This window comes from Stomoxys calcitrans, chromosome 2 (assembly GCF_963082655.1).
Source record: "Stomoxys calcitrans chromosome 2, idStoCalc2.1, whole genome shotgun sequence".
In the NCBI taxonomy this organism is placed as follows: domain Eukaryota; kingdom Metazoa; phylum Arthropoda; class Insecta; order Diptera; family Muscidae; genus Stomoxys; species Stomoxys calcitrans.
Genome location: NC_081553.1, coordinates 111,345,829 through 111,363,822, shown reverse-complemented (window position 1 = coordinate 111,363,822; position 17,994 = coordinate 111,345,829). Strand labels below are relative to the sequence as shown.

Below are 17,994 nucleotides of genomic sequence, written 5' to 3'. Positions count from 1 at the left end.
CATCGCACAACAACAGCAGTTTTTTTAAGCATATATTTATGTTAATAATTTAACCATACTGGTGTCAATAAATTAAAAAAAAAAACTTTAAAATCAGATGCCCCTAAAGATTCCCCTTTTGTTGTTGTTTCTAACATACCCATATGCCTGGCCAACTATAAACAAGCTCTTGACATCGGCTTGTCTAATGCGATTCGGACGTGTTCGATATTTCGAAACGCTTGACAGAGGCAAAGACGCGCCTCCCGTGAACATGAATGAATTCATTTTTTCCCTTGCAGTGATTTTATTTTAAAGCTTTAAAGGTCTTCTCCGTTTGATTTGGGTGAAGACCGTCAGTCGTATTGAAGGCAGCAGAGCAGCATTGTAGTTGAGCTTTATTGTTTTGGAAACAGTCTAGCATTTGATAAAGACAAATGTTGACAACTGATCGGTTAGGTAGGTGGTACTAATTTCATGTGTTGCTCTCTGATGGTGTCATTTGCCAAATAGGTCTGTGTGGTCTATACTTGATTCGACTAAAATGCGTTTTTGGTTTGTATTATTAGCATGACATAGCGATATGACAAAGTTGCAGGGTCAAGTTAACGCTAGCAAGGTCATTGAGCTTTTTTCTTCCTAAAATTTGAAGTTTTCTACTACACGTGGATTGTGTATTGAATTGCATATTTAAACATGTGACATTTGACTAATTTTAACCGAAAGTGGCTGTGGGGGGATCAAAAATAGATTATTGTGGCTAAAAAAACGTAAAGACTTAATCCAAGTTTGGTAGAGGTAAAGTAAAAACGGTAACGGCAGCAAAGATATTAAACAAGCCAATACAACACATCAAGCAGATGAGGCATTGTTTGGAGTATTTGAGAGAAAGATTCTTCGTAAAATATATGGACCAGTTAGCGTTAACGGAATTTACTTAAGATAGTGATAAAACAAGTAAAAAGGCGTTAAGTTCGGCCGGGCCGAACTTTTAATAACCACCACCTTGGGTATATATGTAAATCACCTTTCGTCGTAATCAGGTGAAAAATGCATAATGTATGCCCCCATGGCCTAAGTTCGACACGGATATTGAGTGGTCTAATAAGTACAAGTCATTGTTTAATGTTGTAGAACAAAATATTGGTCTTTTTGGTGGCCACATTCAAATATACACCGATCTGAACCATATACGATACGGATGTCGAAAAGCCTAACATAAGTCACTGTGTCAAATTTCAGCGAAATCGGATTATAAATGTCCCTTTTATGGGACAAAGACTTTAAATCGAGAGGTCGGTCTATATGGCAGCTATATCCAAATCTGAACCTATCTGATCCAAATTGAAGAGGAATGTCGAAGAGCCTAACGCAACTCACTGTCCCAAATTTCGTCGAAATCGGCTAATACATTCGCCTTTTATGTCCCCAAATCCTTAAATGAAGAGATCGGTCTATATGGCGGCTATTACCAAATTTAAACAGATCTGATCCAAATTGAAGAAGAATGTTGAAAGACCTAAAACAACTCGCTGTCCCAAATTTGGGCGAAATCGGATAATAAATGTGCGTTTTATGGGCCCAAGACCTTAAATCGAGAGATCGGTCTATATGGCAGCTATATCCAAATCTGGACCGATCTAGCCCATATTGCAGAAAGATGTCGACGGGCCTAACTTAGCTCACAGTCCCAAATTTCGGCGACATCGGACAATAATTGCGCCTTTTATGGGCCCAAAACCTTAAATCGAGAGATCGGTCTATATGGCAGCTATAACCAAATCTGGACCAATCTGTATCATATTGCAGAAGTATGTCGAGGGGCTTAACTTAACTCACTGTTCCAAATTTTGACAAAATCGGACAATAAATGGGCCGGGTCTCTACGTCAGCTATGTCGAGTAGCATAACACTCACTCACTCACTGTCCCAAATTTCAGCAAAATCGGATAATAAATGTGGCTTTTATGGGCCTAAGACCCTAAATCGGCGGATTGGTCTATATGGGGGCTATATCAAGATATAGTCCGATATAGCTTGGAACTTAACCTGCTTATGAACAAAAAAAGGATCTGTACAAAAGTTCAGCTATATATCTCTATTTTTAAAGACTGAAACGTGATTTCAATAGACAGACTGACGGACATAGCTAGATCGTCTTAGATTTTTACGCTGATCAAGTATATATATTTTTTATAGGGTCGGAAATGGATATTTCGATGTGTTGCAAACGGAATGACAAAATGAATATACTACTATCCTTCAGTGGAGGGCATAGCAATTTTAAAATAATAAATTTCAAATTTCCCTAAACATGTTTAACTTCATATTTTCCTTTAAAACTGAAGATGTATAAGAGCTGTTGCATTTTAAAACTTACAGCCCTGACCATTAGAGAAATGTATTCCCTACACGAGACTCAATTTAAAAAATGTTTTGAATTGTTAATTAGTTTAAACATTTCGATTATACTGTTTTAAAAAATGCCATACATATGTATGTTGTGTTAGTTTTGTCCCAAAAAGAAAATTTGCATACATTTTTGTTTTAGATTAACCCGGAAAAAACGTGATGTCAGCTAAATGACTTTACTTTGAATTAAAATAAAAAAGACATTGTTTATATTGAGTCCTAAACGCTAAAACGTATATGTATATTAGAGTGTCCCAAAAAACAAAAAGTATTTTTTTTTTTTGAAACGCATACCCTACATTTGTTTTCATTCGGTTCATTAGGCGGTATAGAGTCTCCTGCCACTGCAATGCCCGATGTCTCAGTAAGGATTTTTATACCCTCCACCATAAGATGGCGGGTATACTAATTTCGTCATTCTGTTTGTAACTACTCGAAATATTCGTCTGAGACCCCATAAAGTATATATATTCTTGATCGTCGCGACATTTTATGTCGATCTAACCATGTCCGTCCGTCTGTCCGTCTGTCCGTCCGTCCGTCCGTCTGTCGAAAGCACGCTAACTTCCGAAGGAGTGAAGCTAGGCGCTTGAAATTTTGCACAAATACTTCTTATTAGTGTAGGTCGGTTGGTATTGTAAATGGGCCATATCGGTCCATGTTTTGATATAGCTGCCATATAAACCGATCTTGGGTCTTGACTTCTTGAGCCTATAGAGTGTGCAATTCTTATCCGATTAGAATAAAATTTTGCACGACGTGTCTTGCTATAATATCCAACAACTGCGCCAAGTATGGTTGAAATCGGTCCATAACCTGATATAGCTGCCATGTAAATCGATCTTGGGTCTTGACTTCTTGAGCCTCTAGAGGGCACAATTCTTATCCGATTTGAATGAATTTTTGCACGAAGTATTTCGTTATGATATCCAACAACTGTGCCAAGTATGGTTAAAATCGGTCCATAACCTGATATAGCTGTCATATAAACAGATCTGGGGATTTGACTTCTTGAGCTTCTAGAGGGCGTAATTCCTATCCGATTTGTCTGAAATTTTGCATGACGTATTTTATTTTTACTTTCAACAACTGTGTCAAATAAGGTTCAAATCGGTTCATAACCTGATGTAGCTGCCATATAAACCGATCTGGGATCTTGATCCCTAGAGGTCGCAATTATTATCCGATATGCCTGAAATTTTGTCTGAATCGGTCTATAACCCGATACAGATCCCATATAAATCGTTCTCTCTATTTTACTTCGTGAGCGCCAATGGGCGCAATTCTTATACGAATTGGTGGAAATTTTACACAGGTCTCCAACATATAATTTAATTGTGGTCCGAACCTGACCATATCTTGATATCGTTTTAATAGCAGAGCAACTCTTTTCTTATATCCTTTTTTACCTAAGAAGAGATGCCGGGAAAAGGACTCGACAAATGCGATCCATGGTGGAGGGTATATAAGATTCGGCCCGGCCGAACTTAGCACGCTTTTACTTGTTTTGCCTACCCTAGTCTTCCTAATCTTGAACAAGTAAAAGCGTGCTAAGTTCGGCCAGGCCGAATCTTATATACCCTCCACCATGGATCGCATTTGTCGAGTTCTTTTCCCGGCATCTCTTCTTAGGCAAAAAAAGGATATAAGAATAGATTTGCTCTGCTATTAGAGCGATATTAAGATATGGTCCGGTTTGGACCACAGTTAAATTATATTTACGTTGGAGACCTGTGTAAAATGTCAGCCAATTCGAATAAGAATTGCGCTCTTTGTGGGCTCAAGAAGTAAAATAGAGAGATCGATTTATATGGGAGCTGTATCGGGCTATAGACCGATTCTGACCATAATAAACACGTATGTTAATGGTCATGAGAGAATCCGTCGTGCAAAATTTCAGGCAAATCGGATAATAATTGCGACCTCTACAGGCTCAAGAAGTCAAGTCCCCAGATCTGTTTATATGACAGCTATATCAGGTAATGAACCGATTTGAACCATATTTGGCACAGTTGTTGGATATCATAAGAAAACACGTCGTGCAAAATTTCATCCCAATCGGATAAGAATTGCGCACTCTACAGGCTCAAGAAGTCAAGACCCAAGATCGGTTTATATGGAAGCTATATCAAAACATGGACCGATATGGCCCATTTACAATACCAACCGACCTACACTAATAAGAAGTATTTGTGCAAAATTTCAAGCGGCTAGCTTTACTCCTTCGGAAGTTAGCGTGCTTTCGACAGACAGACGGACGGACGGACGGACAGACGGAAGGACATGGCTAGATCGACATAAAATGTCACGACGATCAAGAATATATATACTTTATGGGGTCTCAGACGAATATTTCGAGTAGTTACAATCAGAATGACGAAATTAGTATACCCCCCATCTTATGGTGGAGGGTATAAAAAGACAGCCTTAATCCCATAGAACGCCATGTCTTCAGTGATAGCCAAATTAGTTACGGAGACTTGATCAAGGCCCATCTCAAGGAGAGTTCCTTCCTCCTTATGGACCAAACCTTTCTCCGCGACCAAACCATGGTTTTGCTTGCTAAAGACTTCCGCCATGCTTTCCGCCGCGAATTTGCTGCCTTATCCCTTGATGAAGACCGCCGCACAGTGAGGTGGCGAAAAACAAGTGGAAAAAGGTCTGGCTTTTTTGGGTCCTAGATCTTTATTTCAAGGTGTTATAAACGAAATGACTAGATTAGTATACCCCCATCCTATGGTGATGGGCATAAAAATAAAGTTGTATTTAATATTTTGTTCATCATATTCTTCGAACCCGTTAAGGTAGTGCGTTATAAGTTTTTCGTTCGGTTAATAGAGAGGTTTAACTTGCTGTTATACCCTGCTTATTAAAACCAATAGAAAATAAACGCCGCATTAGGAAATAAACATCCGTACGGACTCGAAATAAAACAAGGGGCCCCTTATCACTGAGCTTAACTTTAATCGGACTGCACTGCACTGTTTATAAAAATTGATTTTATGCTTAGAAACTTAGCAGGAAATCTTAATGGGAAATATTTTAAATTAATATGAATTTCCTTTATTTTCTTTCAGGCGCCCGATCACCTTAAATTTAATCCTTATATAAGACATGGTTATCGTACATTCCTCTCAACAAAGCTGTGCCTACAGAGTATGTTCTGGTGGACGAATGAAACGGTAAGTACGACATACATTGGCATGAAAGGAAAGTGTTAACCTATGTTTTCTTTTTTTGCATTAAATACGAATAAAAATTTAGGAAAAATATTGGGTTGCCCAAAAAGTAATTGCGGATTTTTCATAAAGTCGGCGTTGACAAATTTTTTCACAGCTTGTGACTCTGTAATTGCATTCTTTCTTCTGTCAGTTATCAGCTGTTACTTTTAGCTTGCGTTAGAAAAAAAGTGTAATAAAAGTATATTTGATTAAAGTTCTTTTAAAAAATCCGCAATTACTTTTTGGGCAACCCAATATTACAAAACAGACTTCTGTCTGTCTGTACCTTAGATAAAGACGCAAAATAGCCTTGCAAATAAGAGCGTCTTAAAATATTGCATTTTTTAGCCTAAGATGCTAAGTTAAAAAAAATCAAAAATTAGAAGTAAAAACGCATTCATTTCGGCGGTGCTATTGATACCCAACACCATGGATATATTTATTAAAAAAAATATTATAACACTACTATATCCATATTAATATCCAAACAAGTAAAGCGTGCTAAGTTCGACCCGGCCGAATCTTATACACTCTCCACCATGGATTGTATTTGTCGAGTTCTTTCCCCGATATCTCATTTTAGGTCAACAAAGGATTAAAGAAAATAATTGGTATGCTATTGGAGCTATACCAAGTTATGGTCCGATTTGGACCATAGTTAAATTGAATATTGGAGACCATGGAATGTCAGCCAATTCGAATAAGAATTGAGTCCTTAAGGAGCTCAAGAAGTAAAATAGGGAAATCGGTTTATATAAGAGCTGTACCAAGCTATAAACCGATTCACACCATATTTGACACGTATCGGATAATGATTGCGACCTCTAGATGCTCAATAAGTCAAGATCCCAGATCAGTTTATGTGGCAGCTATATCAGGTTATGGATCGATTTCAACCACACTTAGTACAGTGTGTCACTACGGCTATGAGACTTAAGGCGATGGGAGCTTATAACATCTCGGTATAATCGAGGCGACGATAGCAAACCTGGAAGGAAGTGGAGAGGTTTCCGATCAGATACCTGAGATTAACCTTGAAGTCGAGTGCGACGCACTGCTGCAATCGGCACAGTCATGGATTGACGGAACCCTCTTATTGCCCTCCCTCTTAAGTTAGCGTGCTTTCCTAAGACAGACACCCAGACGGACGGACAAGCTTTGATCGACTTAAAATGTCATGGCGATCAAGGTTGATTTTTTCAGAGCTATTGAATGCATAGTACGGTCGATACAATTTAATGTTTAAGGATTAATACATGGTCTAAAGGCGTTAAATTGCACGATCTAGGAGGCCAATTGACCGGTCCCCAACATGAAATAAAATGTTCACCGAACTCGCCTCTCAATAAGTCCATTGTTACGCGTGCTGTGTGGCATGTCATGCAAGTCAAGCTCTTGCATTTTGGGCAAACAAAAAGTTGGATATCATCGCACGGCAGCGCTCACCATTCACAGTTACGTTACGATACGCATTATCTTTGAAGAAGTACGATCCAATGATGCCACCAGCCCATAAACCGCATCAAACTATGAATTTTTCTGGATGCATTGGTAGTTCTTGCAATGTTTGTGGCTGATCTTCACTCCAAAATCGACAAATCTGTTTATTTACGTACACATTGAGCAAAAAATGAGCTACGTCGATATAATGGAAGAAGCGCCCAATAAAATTTCTTAACAGAGCACCCATTTTGATAATAAAATTCAGTAATTTGCAAGCGTTGTTCGTTTGTAAGACGATTCATGGTTAAATTATAGACCAAACTGAAAATGTTTGATAGTGAAATAAAACACGAAACGTACGTGAGCTGTTTAAACCAATGTTGTAAAAAAGATAATAGCTAAAAAAGCGGGCTAAGTTCGGCCGGGCTGAATCTTGAGAACCCATCACCATGGGTTCTGCTAAAATATGGAAGCTATATCTAGTTATAGACCGAATTGGACCGAACTTGGCTTCATTGTTGAGAGTCATAACAGAACACTATGTGCAAAATTTCAGCCAAATCGTATGAAAATTGAGGCTTCCATGGGCTCAAGAAGTTAAATCGTTAGACCGGTCTATATGGGAGCTATATCGGGTTCTTGACAGATTTATACTGTACTTGGCACAGTTATTGGAAGTTATAAAAGAACACTATGTGCAACATTTCAGCCAATTCGGACAAAAATTGCGGCTTCGAGGGCTTCAAGAAGTCATATCGGGAGATCGGTTTATATGGGTGCTATATCCAAATCTGAACCTATATGATCCATTTACAATCCCCAATGACCTACAACCATACTAAGTATCTGTGCAAAATTTCAAACGGCTAGCTTTACACATTTGACTATTGCGATTTCGACAGGCGGACGGACATGGCTAGATTAACTCAGAATGTCGAGACGATCGAGAATATATATACTTTATGGGGTCATAGATCAATATTTGGAGGTGTTACAAACGAAATGACTAGATTAGTATGCCCCCATCCTATGGTGGTGGGTATCAAATACCCTAAACGCCACAAGTTTAGAGGCGCTAAATCAACCATTTCGCCCACAGTGCGATGTCCAAGCTTGGATGCAGTTCTATCTAAGAGATTCAATTTAGAATTTGGATCCAATTTATATATTATTGATCGTCTCGACGTTCTGAGGCGATGTACCCATGTTCGTTCGTCCTTTCATTCGTCGGTCGAAATCACGATAGAGGTCGAACGCGTAAAGCTAGCCACTTGAAATTTTGCAAGATGCTTAATATTGCTGTAGGGCGTTGGGGATTGCAAAGGGACCATAACGGTTCAGATTTAGATATAGCTCCTATATAAACCGATCTCCCGATTTGATTTCTTGAGCCACTGGAATCCGCAATTTTTGTCCAATTTGACTGAAATTTTGCACATAGTGTTCTGTTATGATTACCAACAACTTTTTTTTAGTATGCTCCAAATCGGTTCAGAACCTGATATAGCTCCGATATAAATCGCTCTCCCGATTTGACTTTTTGAGTCTTCACAAGCCGCAATTTTTGTCCGATTTGGCTGAAACTTTGCATGCGGTGTTCTGTTATGTCTCACAACAACTGTCCTAAGTACGGTTCAAATCGGTCTATAACCTTATATAGCTCCCATGTAAACCGATCTCTCGATCATCCTTGTTCGGTTCCTAGAAGCTTTAATCTTTGCTGGTTTGTCAGAAGTTTGGTATGTAGAATAAAATTTTGCTCTTCAACTAAATTTATTTTGTATAAATTTTTAGCAGAATCCATGGTAATGGGTTTCCAATATTCGGCCCGGCCGAACTTAACACGCTTTTACTTGTTTTGTATTCAAGGTGGAGATCGCATAAGCTATCCAATCATCACAGAATTTCCCATAAAAATGTTATCAAAAGAAAAATGTAGCAAAAATCATGAGAAAATAGCAACCTTTTGTTTTTAAAACTAATTTTTATAACCTCAACCATAGGATGGGGGTATGCTAATTTCGTCATTCTGTTTGTAACACCTCGAAATATGCGTCTAAGACCCCATAAAGTATATATATTCTCGATTGTCGTGAAATTTTAAGTCAAACTACCCATGTCCGTCCGTCCGTCTGTCTGTCGAAGGCACGCTCACTTTTGAAGGAGTAGAGCTAGCTGCTTGAAATTTTGCACAAATACTTCATACTGGTGTAGGTCGGTTGGGTTTGTAAATGGGCCCAATCGATCCATGTTTTGATATAGCTGCCATATAAACCGATCTTGGGTCTTGACTTCTTGAGCCTCTAGAGGAGGCTCATCCTATTTGACTGAAATTTCGCACATAGTGTTTTGATATCGCTTCCAACAACTATGCGAAGTATGGTTCAAACAGGTCCATAACCTGATATAGTTGCTATACAAACCGATCATGGGTCTGGACTTCTTTAGCTTTTAGAAGGCGCAATTCCTATCCGATTTGGCTGTAATTTTGGACGTGGTGTTTTGGTATCACTTCCAACATTTATGCGAAGTATGGTCCAAATCGGTCCATACCCTGATATAGCTGCCATATAAACCGATCTGGGATCTTGAGTTCTGGAGCCTCTAAAGAGCGCAATTCTCATCCGATTTGGCACACATTTTGTACAAGGGCTTCTCCCATGGCCTTCAACATACGTGTGCAATATGGTCTGAATCGATATATAGCTTGACACAGCTCCCATATAAACCGATCTCCCGATTTTGCTTCTTGAGCCCCGAGTCGGACTATAACTTGATATAGCTCGTCGTCTTCCTCCGTCCATATTCATTATTCTTTGTTTGCCTAAAAAGATATACTGCGCAAAGAACTCGACAGATGCGATTCATGGTGGAGGGTATATAAGATTCGGCCCGGCCGAACTTAGCACGCTCTTACTTGTTTTACATAAAAAATTTATGAAAATGTTTCTCTTTCTTTCAGATTAACATATGGAGCCATTTATGCGGATGTATTCTTTTCATTGGCTTGACTATATTTGACTTTCAATTTCTGAAGATTCATGCCGAAATCGAGGATCAGATTTTAGTTGTATGCCTGCTGATATGTTTCTGTCTGTGTATGTTGTTATCCTCGATCTATCACATATTTTCCTGCAAATCCGAAGAGCATTATGAATTGTTTTTATCGGTGGACTATTTGGGCATATCGTTATCGCTGGTGGCGATTTATATCAGTAGCATGTATTATGCCTTTTGGTGCTTTAAAGTGAGTTTGGAACTGAAATTCTCAGAACACAATAAAATCTGAATTCAAAATTTTCTTTTTATATGCAGTCTCTTAGGCTAATTTACTCTGTGATTGCTTTAAGCATGTTTGGCTTAGCCATTGTTGTACAAATTCCAAAACTCAACGTTTCCTTAAATGCAAAAATTGCTGTGTTATTGGCGTGGGCAGCGTATGGTGTCATACCATTGGGCCATTGGACCGTAGCCATGGGAGGTTTGGAAAATGAACTTGTTAGGGTAAGTATTCGCTTTTTAATAAAACATTTGTCATTCTGCAAAAAGGGGTTTCCAGCTAGGAGTTAGGGAATGGGAGAATTGCAATTGCCAAGAAAATTACCACAAAGACTAATTTGTTTAAGTATTTCGTCTTACAACTGGATATAAGATTGATTTTATTCTAAAGAAGTCGAATTATATTGGGTTGCCCAAAAAGTAATTGCGGATTTTTAAAAAGAAAGTAAATGCATTTTTAATAAAACTTAGAATGAACTTTAATCAAATATACTTTTTTTACACTTTTTTCTAAAGCAAGCTAAAAGTAACAGCTGATAACTGACGGAAGAAAGAATGCAATTGCAGAGTCACAAGCTGTGAAAAAATTTGTCAACGCCGACTACATGAAAAATCCGCAATTACTTTTTGGGCACACAATATTAATCGCACAGAGAAGAGCAACAAATGAAAGTGTTGGACAGCCCCTCTTTTCCTCTCTATCTTCCCAAAAACTTAGGTCGACGAGATTACAAAACTAATCGACTTTAAAAATAAGAAATATTTGTTGTAGATGATGGTAGAAGTCTTGTGCAGCGGTTACTTTTGTGGTACCTTCACCGATGGACGGACACGGCTAGAGGGATTTTAAATATTGTGGCGATCAAGAATTTATATACTCGCTGAAAAGGGCCCGCTCCGCTGCGCCTTCTTAAAATCTATCTTTTTAGGGTGGGGACACTTCCCCCAAATGCGGATATCGAATTCGTGCCATTGTAGCCTATGACGCTGAACGTGTTCGAATCCTGGCGAGAACATCGGATAGTGTTTATCCCCTCTTAATCTAGTCGACATTTGCATGGTCATGGTCATTTAAAAAATTTTCCCCGTAGAAGTGTCGCACTGCGGGACGCCGTTCGGACTCGGCTATAAAAAGATCCCTTATCATTGAGTCTTGAGACTTGAATCGGAAAGCACTCATTGATGTGTGAGAATTTGGCCCTTCTCGGTTCCTGGTGGTAATGTTCTTCCTTAGGGTAATGTTCTCATTAGGGGAGGGATAGCCCCTCAGACATTTTGACTTAAAAAATTCGTTCTTTATTCCCAACGGAAATGAAGTTCAGTTTAGGGAGCGCTTTAGGGGTACCCCAAAACACTTGGCTCCAAAATTGGATATCAAATTCGTTTTCTACTTGAACGCAAATTTTAATGTCATATTCGTAATCTACTCTCTAGTACCTTTCATTTGAGTCCTATATAGCCATGGTCGGCTAATATGCCCATTTGGGGGTATTTGGGGGTGGACGACCTCTCATTACTTGGACCTAGTGTTTTATACCATATTTGTAATCTACTGCCTAATACTTTTCATTTGAGTCCCATATTGACATGAACTTGGAATATATCTGTGTAGAAGCCAGAAAACGAATAATACCATATTCGTTTTCTGGTCTCCAATACCTTTCATTTGAGCCGCATATTGTGCCCATCGGACCACTTTCAGATATGGGTGGGGGTTTTTGGGGTTAGGGGGAGGGTCCGCCTACACCCGATATCTAAAAATTATATAGCCTATGTTTCCTTCCAGACAAACGTACAAAATCTATGAAAATTTTAAGAAAATCAATTCATCCAAGTATCATATAGTCATAATGGGTCTAATGGCGTTTTTGAGGGTTGCCGTGACCCCCCATAGTTTGATCTGATTTTATATGCTAGATTCGAAATCTACTCCCGAATACCTTTCATTTGAGCCCCATATTGAAATGAACGTCCAATATGTCTGTTTGGGGGAGTTTTGGGGTCGGAGCGGCCCGATGGGTACTTAGACTACAATTTTAATACCATATTCGTATTCAACTCTCCAATACCTTTCATTCGATACCTATATTGTCCCGATCGGCCCACTTTTGATTTTGGGTTGTGTTTTTGGCATAAGGGGGAGGGTCCGTCCCCCTTCCGATAACGAAAAATTATATAGCCTATGTTTCCTTACAGACCAACCTACACAATAAGCGAAAATTTCGAGAAAATCGATTCTGGCATTTTTCAGTCTATACGGAACAAACAAACCGAGTCCCATATATCCGTGATTGGCTAATGTGCCCATTTTGGGCGTTTTTATGGGGGTGGGATCCCCTATATTCCGATATGCCAGATTCGTTATCTACTCCCGCATACTTTTTATTCGATACCCATATTGTTATTATCGGTCCACTTTAGATTTTGGGTGGTGTTTTTGGGGTAACGGTAGAGGGTCCGCCCCCTTGCGTTATTAATAAATTATAAAGCCTACTCCTAATTCCTGATCATATTCGTAATCTACTCCCGAATAGCTTTCATTTGAGTCCCATATTGTCTGATCGTCAAATAAACCTATTTTAAGGGGTTTTGGGGCTGGGGCGGCCCTCCAGGTACTTGGAGCCAACCTTTTATTATGAAATTCGTACTCTACTCTAGAATTACTTTCATTTGAATCCCATATTGTCCCGATCGGTCCACTTTTATTATTGGGTAGTACTTTTGTGGTAAGGGGGAGGGTCCGCCCCCCTCCCGATATCAAAAAATTATATAGCCTATGTCTCCTTCCAGACCAACCTACATAATCTGGGAAAATTTCAAGGTAATCAGTTCAGCCGTTTTTGAGTCTGTACGGAACAAACAAACAAACCTACAAACAAACACAAATTGATTTTTATATATAAGATAAGGTCTTAGACAAACATTTCTAGTTGTTACAAAAGGAATGACGAAACTAGTTTATTAATACCCTCTGGTGAAGGGTATATGTTATATGTACCTATTTAAATGTTTGTATACACATTAATAACTTCTCCTTTCCTTTCAGCTGATGGTACCTCGTGTCATTATCATGTATACCCTGTGTGCTATAGCCTTTGTGATATATGCTGCCAAAATACCCGAGCGCTGGTTGACCGGAAAAGTGGACTACTTTGGTCACTCTCACAATTGGTGGCATCTATTCATTTTGGCTGCCTTCTACCATTGGCACAACACTGGTTTGGTTTATGCCGAATTTCGGTTGAACAACAGTTGCAATGGACCCATACTGACGTGAACATTGACACAAAAACAAACACCCACACATACCAATATTGTATCGGACAATAAGTATCATTGTTAGCCACTTATCATCCCCCATGTACAATTTAGTCGTATCGATTGTGTTGATAGTTATACCAAAAAGAAAAACAAAACAAACAAGACAAGAAACCCACATTCAAATTTAACGGTAGCGATTCAGTCTCCATGTGATTGCCAGTTGGTGGAGACTTTGGTTATTGTGATTGCTTGCTAGCGTTATTGTGAATGAGATAGAGAGCGAAACATCGCAGCTGTTTACAGTTTGACAAGCAAGCACTCTCGTTAATACAATTCTTAATTTATTTAACAGCATTCATTTAGTGATCAGTGGTGATGTGATTTCTAAATTCTACAAATTTCTTATTTAATTCATCCTAGAGTCAACCATCATCCAACTCCAATCAAATATTCAAAGATATCTATGTAATATTTTAACTAGTTTGGTTTTTAAAATTATAGCTACATTTCTATTATTTATGGGTGGAAATTGTGAATGTGTAGTATAGAGAAATTACCGTTACCGTGCTGTGGAAGAGTTTATAGATTGTGTAGAGGCCATCCATTCACCACCCCGCCCACCCCACCACACTGCTTGCAATCGAATATCGAATGAGTGAGAAAAAGAGTTGGTTTACTTGTAAACGGAATTGATTTCCGATTTGTTCAAAGCTAAATGCAATTCAAGGATTTGGCCGGTTTATATTTAATTTAATCTAAGTTTAAGTGTTGTAAATTTGAAGATAATTGTAATCTTAATAGAAAATACAAATAAATTGGAATATACGAATAAAATTAATGTGAAGAAGAGTTTCTTTGATGGGCCTTTACATTTGCATTTGCGGACGGATATAGTAACGTAATTTGTCAAACAATTCTTTGATTCTTAACCTGCATAACTTTTGACAGAAGAATTACAAGCCAATAAATGAAAAATTTTGTTACGTTGGCCTATTCGTAACTAGCATCATAAGCACTCGGTATATAAGCAAGAGCCGGTGCTACCCGGCTTCTCACCGAAACTCACCACTAGATATCTCTGGCAGTCAGCGACTACATTTGCAGCCAGCGTTGCCGTTTTGGGCTTTCTACCAAATTTAGTTGGATTTACTTTCAATTTTGAGACTTTGGCCGGATAGACGGCCCATTTTGGTAGATTTTTAGAGAAACTTTATTTTTATACTCGCCACCATAGGATAGGGGGAATACATTTAGTGCAGTAAACTTTTTAAACGATTTTGCTGAAATTTGGTACAGTAAATTGAATAAGGCCCCTCAATACCTGAGTCGAGTATGGTCAAGATCGGGTTATATTTGGATATATATGGCATTTAGACCAATCTCCCGATTCTTCTTGAGCCGATTTCACTAGAATATGGAAGAGTGAGTTTTATTAGAATTATCAATAACCGTGCCGAGTATGGTCGGATAATGCTGGGATATAGATGACGTATAGAACAATTTCCCGATTTAGACCTATCGAAAACCGTGCCGAGTATAATCGGCTCATGCTGGGATATAGATGACGTATAGAATAATTTCCCGATTAGGGCCTTCAGCCCATAGAAAGCACATTTCACCCGATTTCGCAGAAATTTGGAACAGTATGATGTTTTAGACCCCAATAAAGCCATTGGCTCGTAAAAACCTCTGTTATTAACCGAAAATTACAAAATTTAGAACAGTGGTATACGCAACATCCTGGACTGATCGTGATCAACTTCGAATTGATGAAGGTTGTTTGGGATTGCAAATGGGCCATATCGGTTCAGATTTGCATATACAGCGGTCAAAAAAAAGTATTCATCATTAGCAAAATTGATAATAAATTCATTTATTTTGGGTAATTGAAGAAAATTTAAAGTAAACAAATAATGCAGTTTTATGCAATAGTTTATTTTTCGTAATTTGTTTTAAAATAAATTCAAAAAATAAATTTAATTAGCGCAAAAAATGCAATTTTATATAATAACACCAAAAATAGAACAAAAAAAGTATTCATCATTGATGTGCTATCATCAAAGTCAAATTCAAATATTATTTGGGAATCCCCCTTTTCTGTTTTATTTAGTAAAGGAGGCTTTGCCCTTCACAGCAAATATTTAATTTCATTGAAAATATAGTTTTTGTCAAAATGGGTCGTAAGCAAAACGAGGTTTCTGATGAGGTAAAAGTTTTGATAATAAAACACCACAGGAATGGTTTAACTCAAAAAACTATCAGTGAAATATTAAATAGACCACGATCTACTATACAATCCATCATCAGAAAGTGGACAGAAACGAAAACTGTTGACAATAAACCAAGATCTGGTCGACCAAAAGCACTTTCAGTTGGAGATGTGCGTTGGCTAGTGCGGCAAGTTCAGAAAACTCCGAAGACAAATGCGACCATTCTTCGTAAAAACACTATGGAATATTTAGGGAACGAAGTTACTACACAAACAATTCGAAATACACTCAAAAGGCATAGTTACAGAGGAAGAACTGCACGTAAGAAGCCCTTTATAAATAAAATAAACCGAGTGAAAAGGCTAAACTTCGCAAAAATGTATGTAAAACAGCCCGAATCATTTTGGAAAACAGTCATTTTTGCAGACGAGAGCAAGTTTAATCTTTTTGGGTGCGACGGAAAGGTCATAGTGTACAGAAAACCAAATACAGAGCTTGAAGAACGAAACACAGTTGCTACTGTAAAACATGGTGGAGGTGGTTTAATGGTTTGGGGGTGTATGGCGGCTTCAGGAGCTGGAAATCTTGAAATTATTAATGGAGTAATGGATCATAAGTATTACATTGACATTTTAAAGAGGAATTTAAAAGATAGTGCTGTAAAACTTGGGCTTGGTAATAACTTTCAATATTATCAAGATAATGACCCCAAACATTCTGCTTTAAATACCAAGATGTGGATGCTGTATAACTGCCTCAAAGTCATCAAAACTCCTCCTCAAAGTCCCGACTTGAACCCAATTGAACATCTTTGGGAACATCTCGAACGCAAATTGAGAACGCGCAATTTTTCGAGCAAGAGTCAAATGCAACAGGTGATAATGGAGGAATGGACTAATATAGACCAAAATATAACCGCTAAATTAGTCCAATCGATGTCAAACCGTTTAAAAGAAGTTATAAGACGCGGTGGTCGAATAACAAAGTATTAATTTTTTTAAATTATGTTATTTATTTTTTTGTTTTTTTTGCAATGATGAATACTTTTTTTGTTTAATTTTTTGTGTTCAGCTGTAAAATGGCCCTTTTTGTTCCAATAAATACTATTTTTTCTTTAAAAACAATGAAATTGTGTACATATATATCACACAAGCACTACTGCATCATTAGTTTAATATGTTTTTATTCCAATTGTCTTTTGTAGACTTATTAAAAAAAAAAAACATTGAATGATGAATACTTTTTTTGACCGCTGTAGCTAGAATATTACATATATTTTGATTTAGTTTAGAATTTTGGTCGGCTGGGAGGGAGTTGGTAGGTTTTTTGAAATATTTTGGTAAGAATTTGTTTTTGCAGTGGCAACGCTGTGTTTCGCTGCTCGGTATGGAACATTTCACCATCCGGGACCAGTTTGAATATATTTGTAGACGTCTTTTTCCCATACAACGCTCTTATCATACAATACAGCATTATCGGGTTGTAACTTTGAACGCTATTATCACCGTGTGATATTCAACTAATGCATACTTTTTGGCAGCTGCCGTTTAAATGTTTGTAGCACTGCTTTAACAACTATTGGAAATAATGCAGTTCAACGTTATTATCGGCATATATTGTTTAAATATTAAATGCATGCTGTTAGGCTGACCAGAAAGTCTAAAACACGTCATTACCAGCTAAAGTTATTAATACAGTGACAGTTATGTGATTAGCATACTTTGAGGCACATCAATTTATTTCAAAGGGAAACTGTGTTGCCTGCAAAGTCGATTAATGAAAACATGTGTTATCTACAATGCATATCATTTGGAATACTGTACAGTGCGGTAGCTATTTTTCAGGCAAATAAGCTTAAATGTAATGAAACTTTAACAAGAGAAGATCATAAAATTTCATTAAACTCATGCTAAATTTTCGTACAGAACGAGGGTTGTGATGTCAAAGTTTATTCTGAGATAGGGAATTATTTTGGTAGCAATATGGTATGTAATTATATATATTAAAGTTCATATAGAAATTTCGTATTTTGAAATATGGTATTATATTGGTTATTATTCATAAGAACTATCTAGACATATATTTGAACCAAAGTTGCCTTAATAAAATTGACACATTTGTAAACGACAATTCAAATTTAACTGCAACAGAAATGTTGAAGCAAAGCTTTTTCCATGGAACAATTAGGA

The 17,994-nt window shown here is 37.7% G+C and overlaps 1 protein-coding gene across 2 annotated transcripts in view; it reads left to right on the top strand.

Moving 5' to 3' along the window:
• The window catches only part of LOC106088617 (progestin and adipoQ receptor family member 3), a 94,777-nt gene extending 80,344 nt beyond the window's left edge, over nt 1-14,433 (top strand). For both annotated transcript variants that reach the window (XM_059363124.1, XM_059363125.1), the window contains 4 exons: nt 5,469-5,573; nt 10,018-10,302; nt 10,371-10,559; nt 13,381-14,433. In XM_059363124.1, coding sequence (XP_059219107.1) covers nt 5,469-5,573; nt 10,018-10,302; nt 10,371-10,559; nt 13,381-13,611 — 810 coding nt within the window. In that variant the 3' untranslated portion in view covers nt 13,612-14,433. The remainder of the gene's footprint in view (nt 1-5,468; nt 5,574-10,017; nt 10,303-10,370; nt 10,560-13,380) is intronic.
• Nucleotides 14,434-17,994: the final 3,561 nt, after the last annotated feature.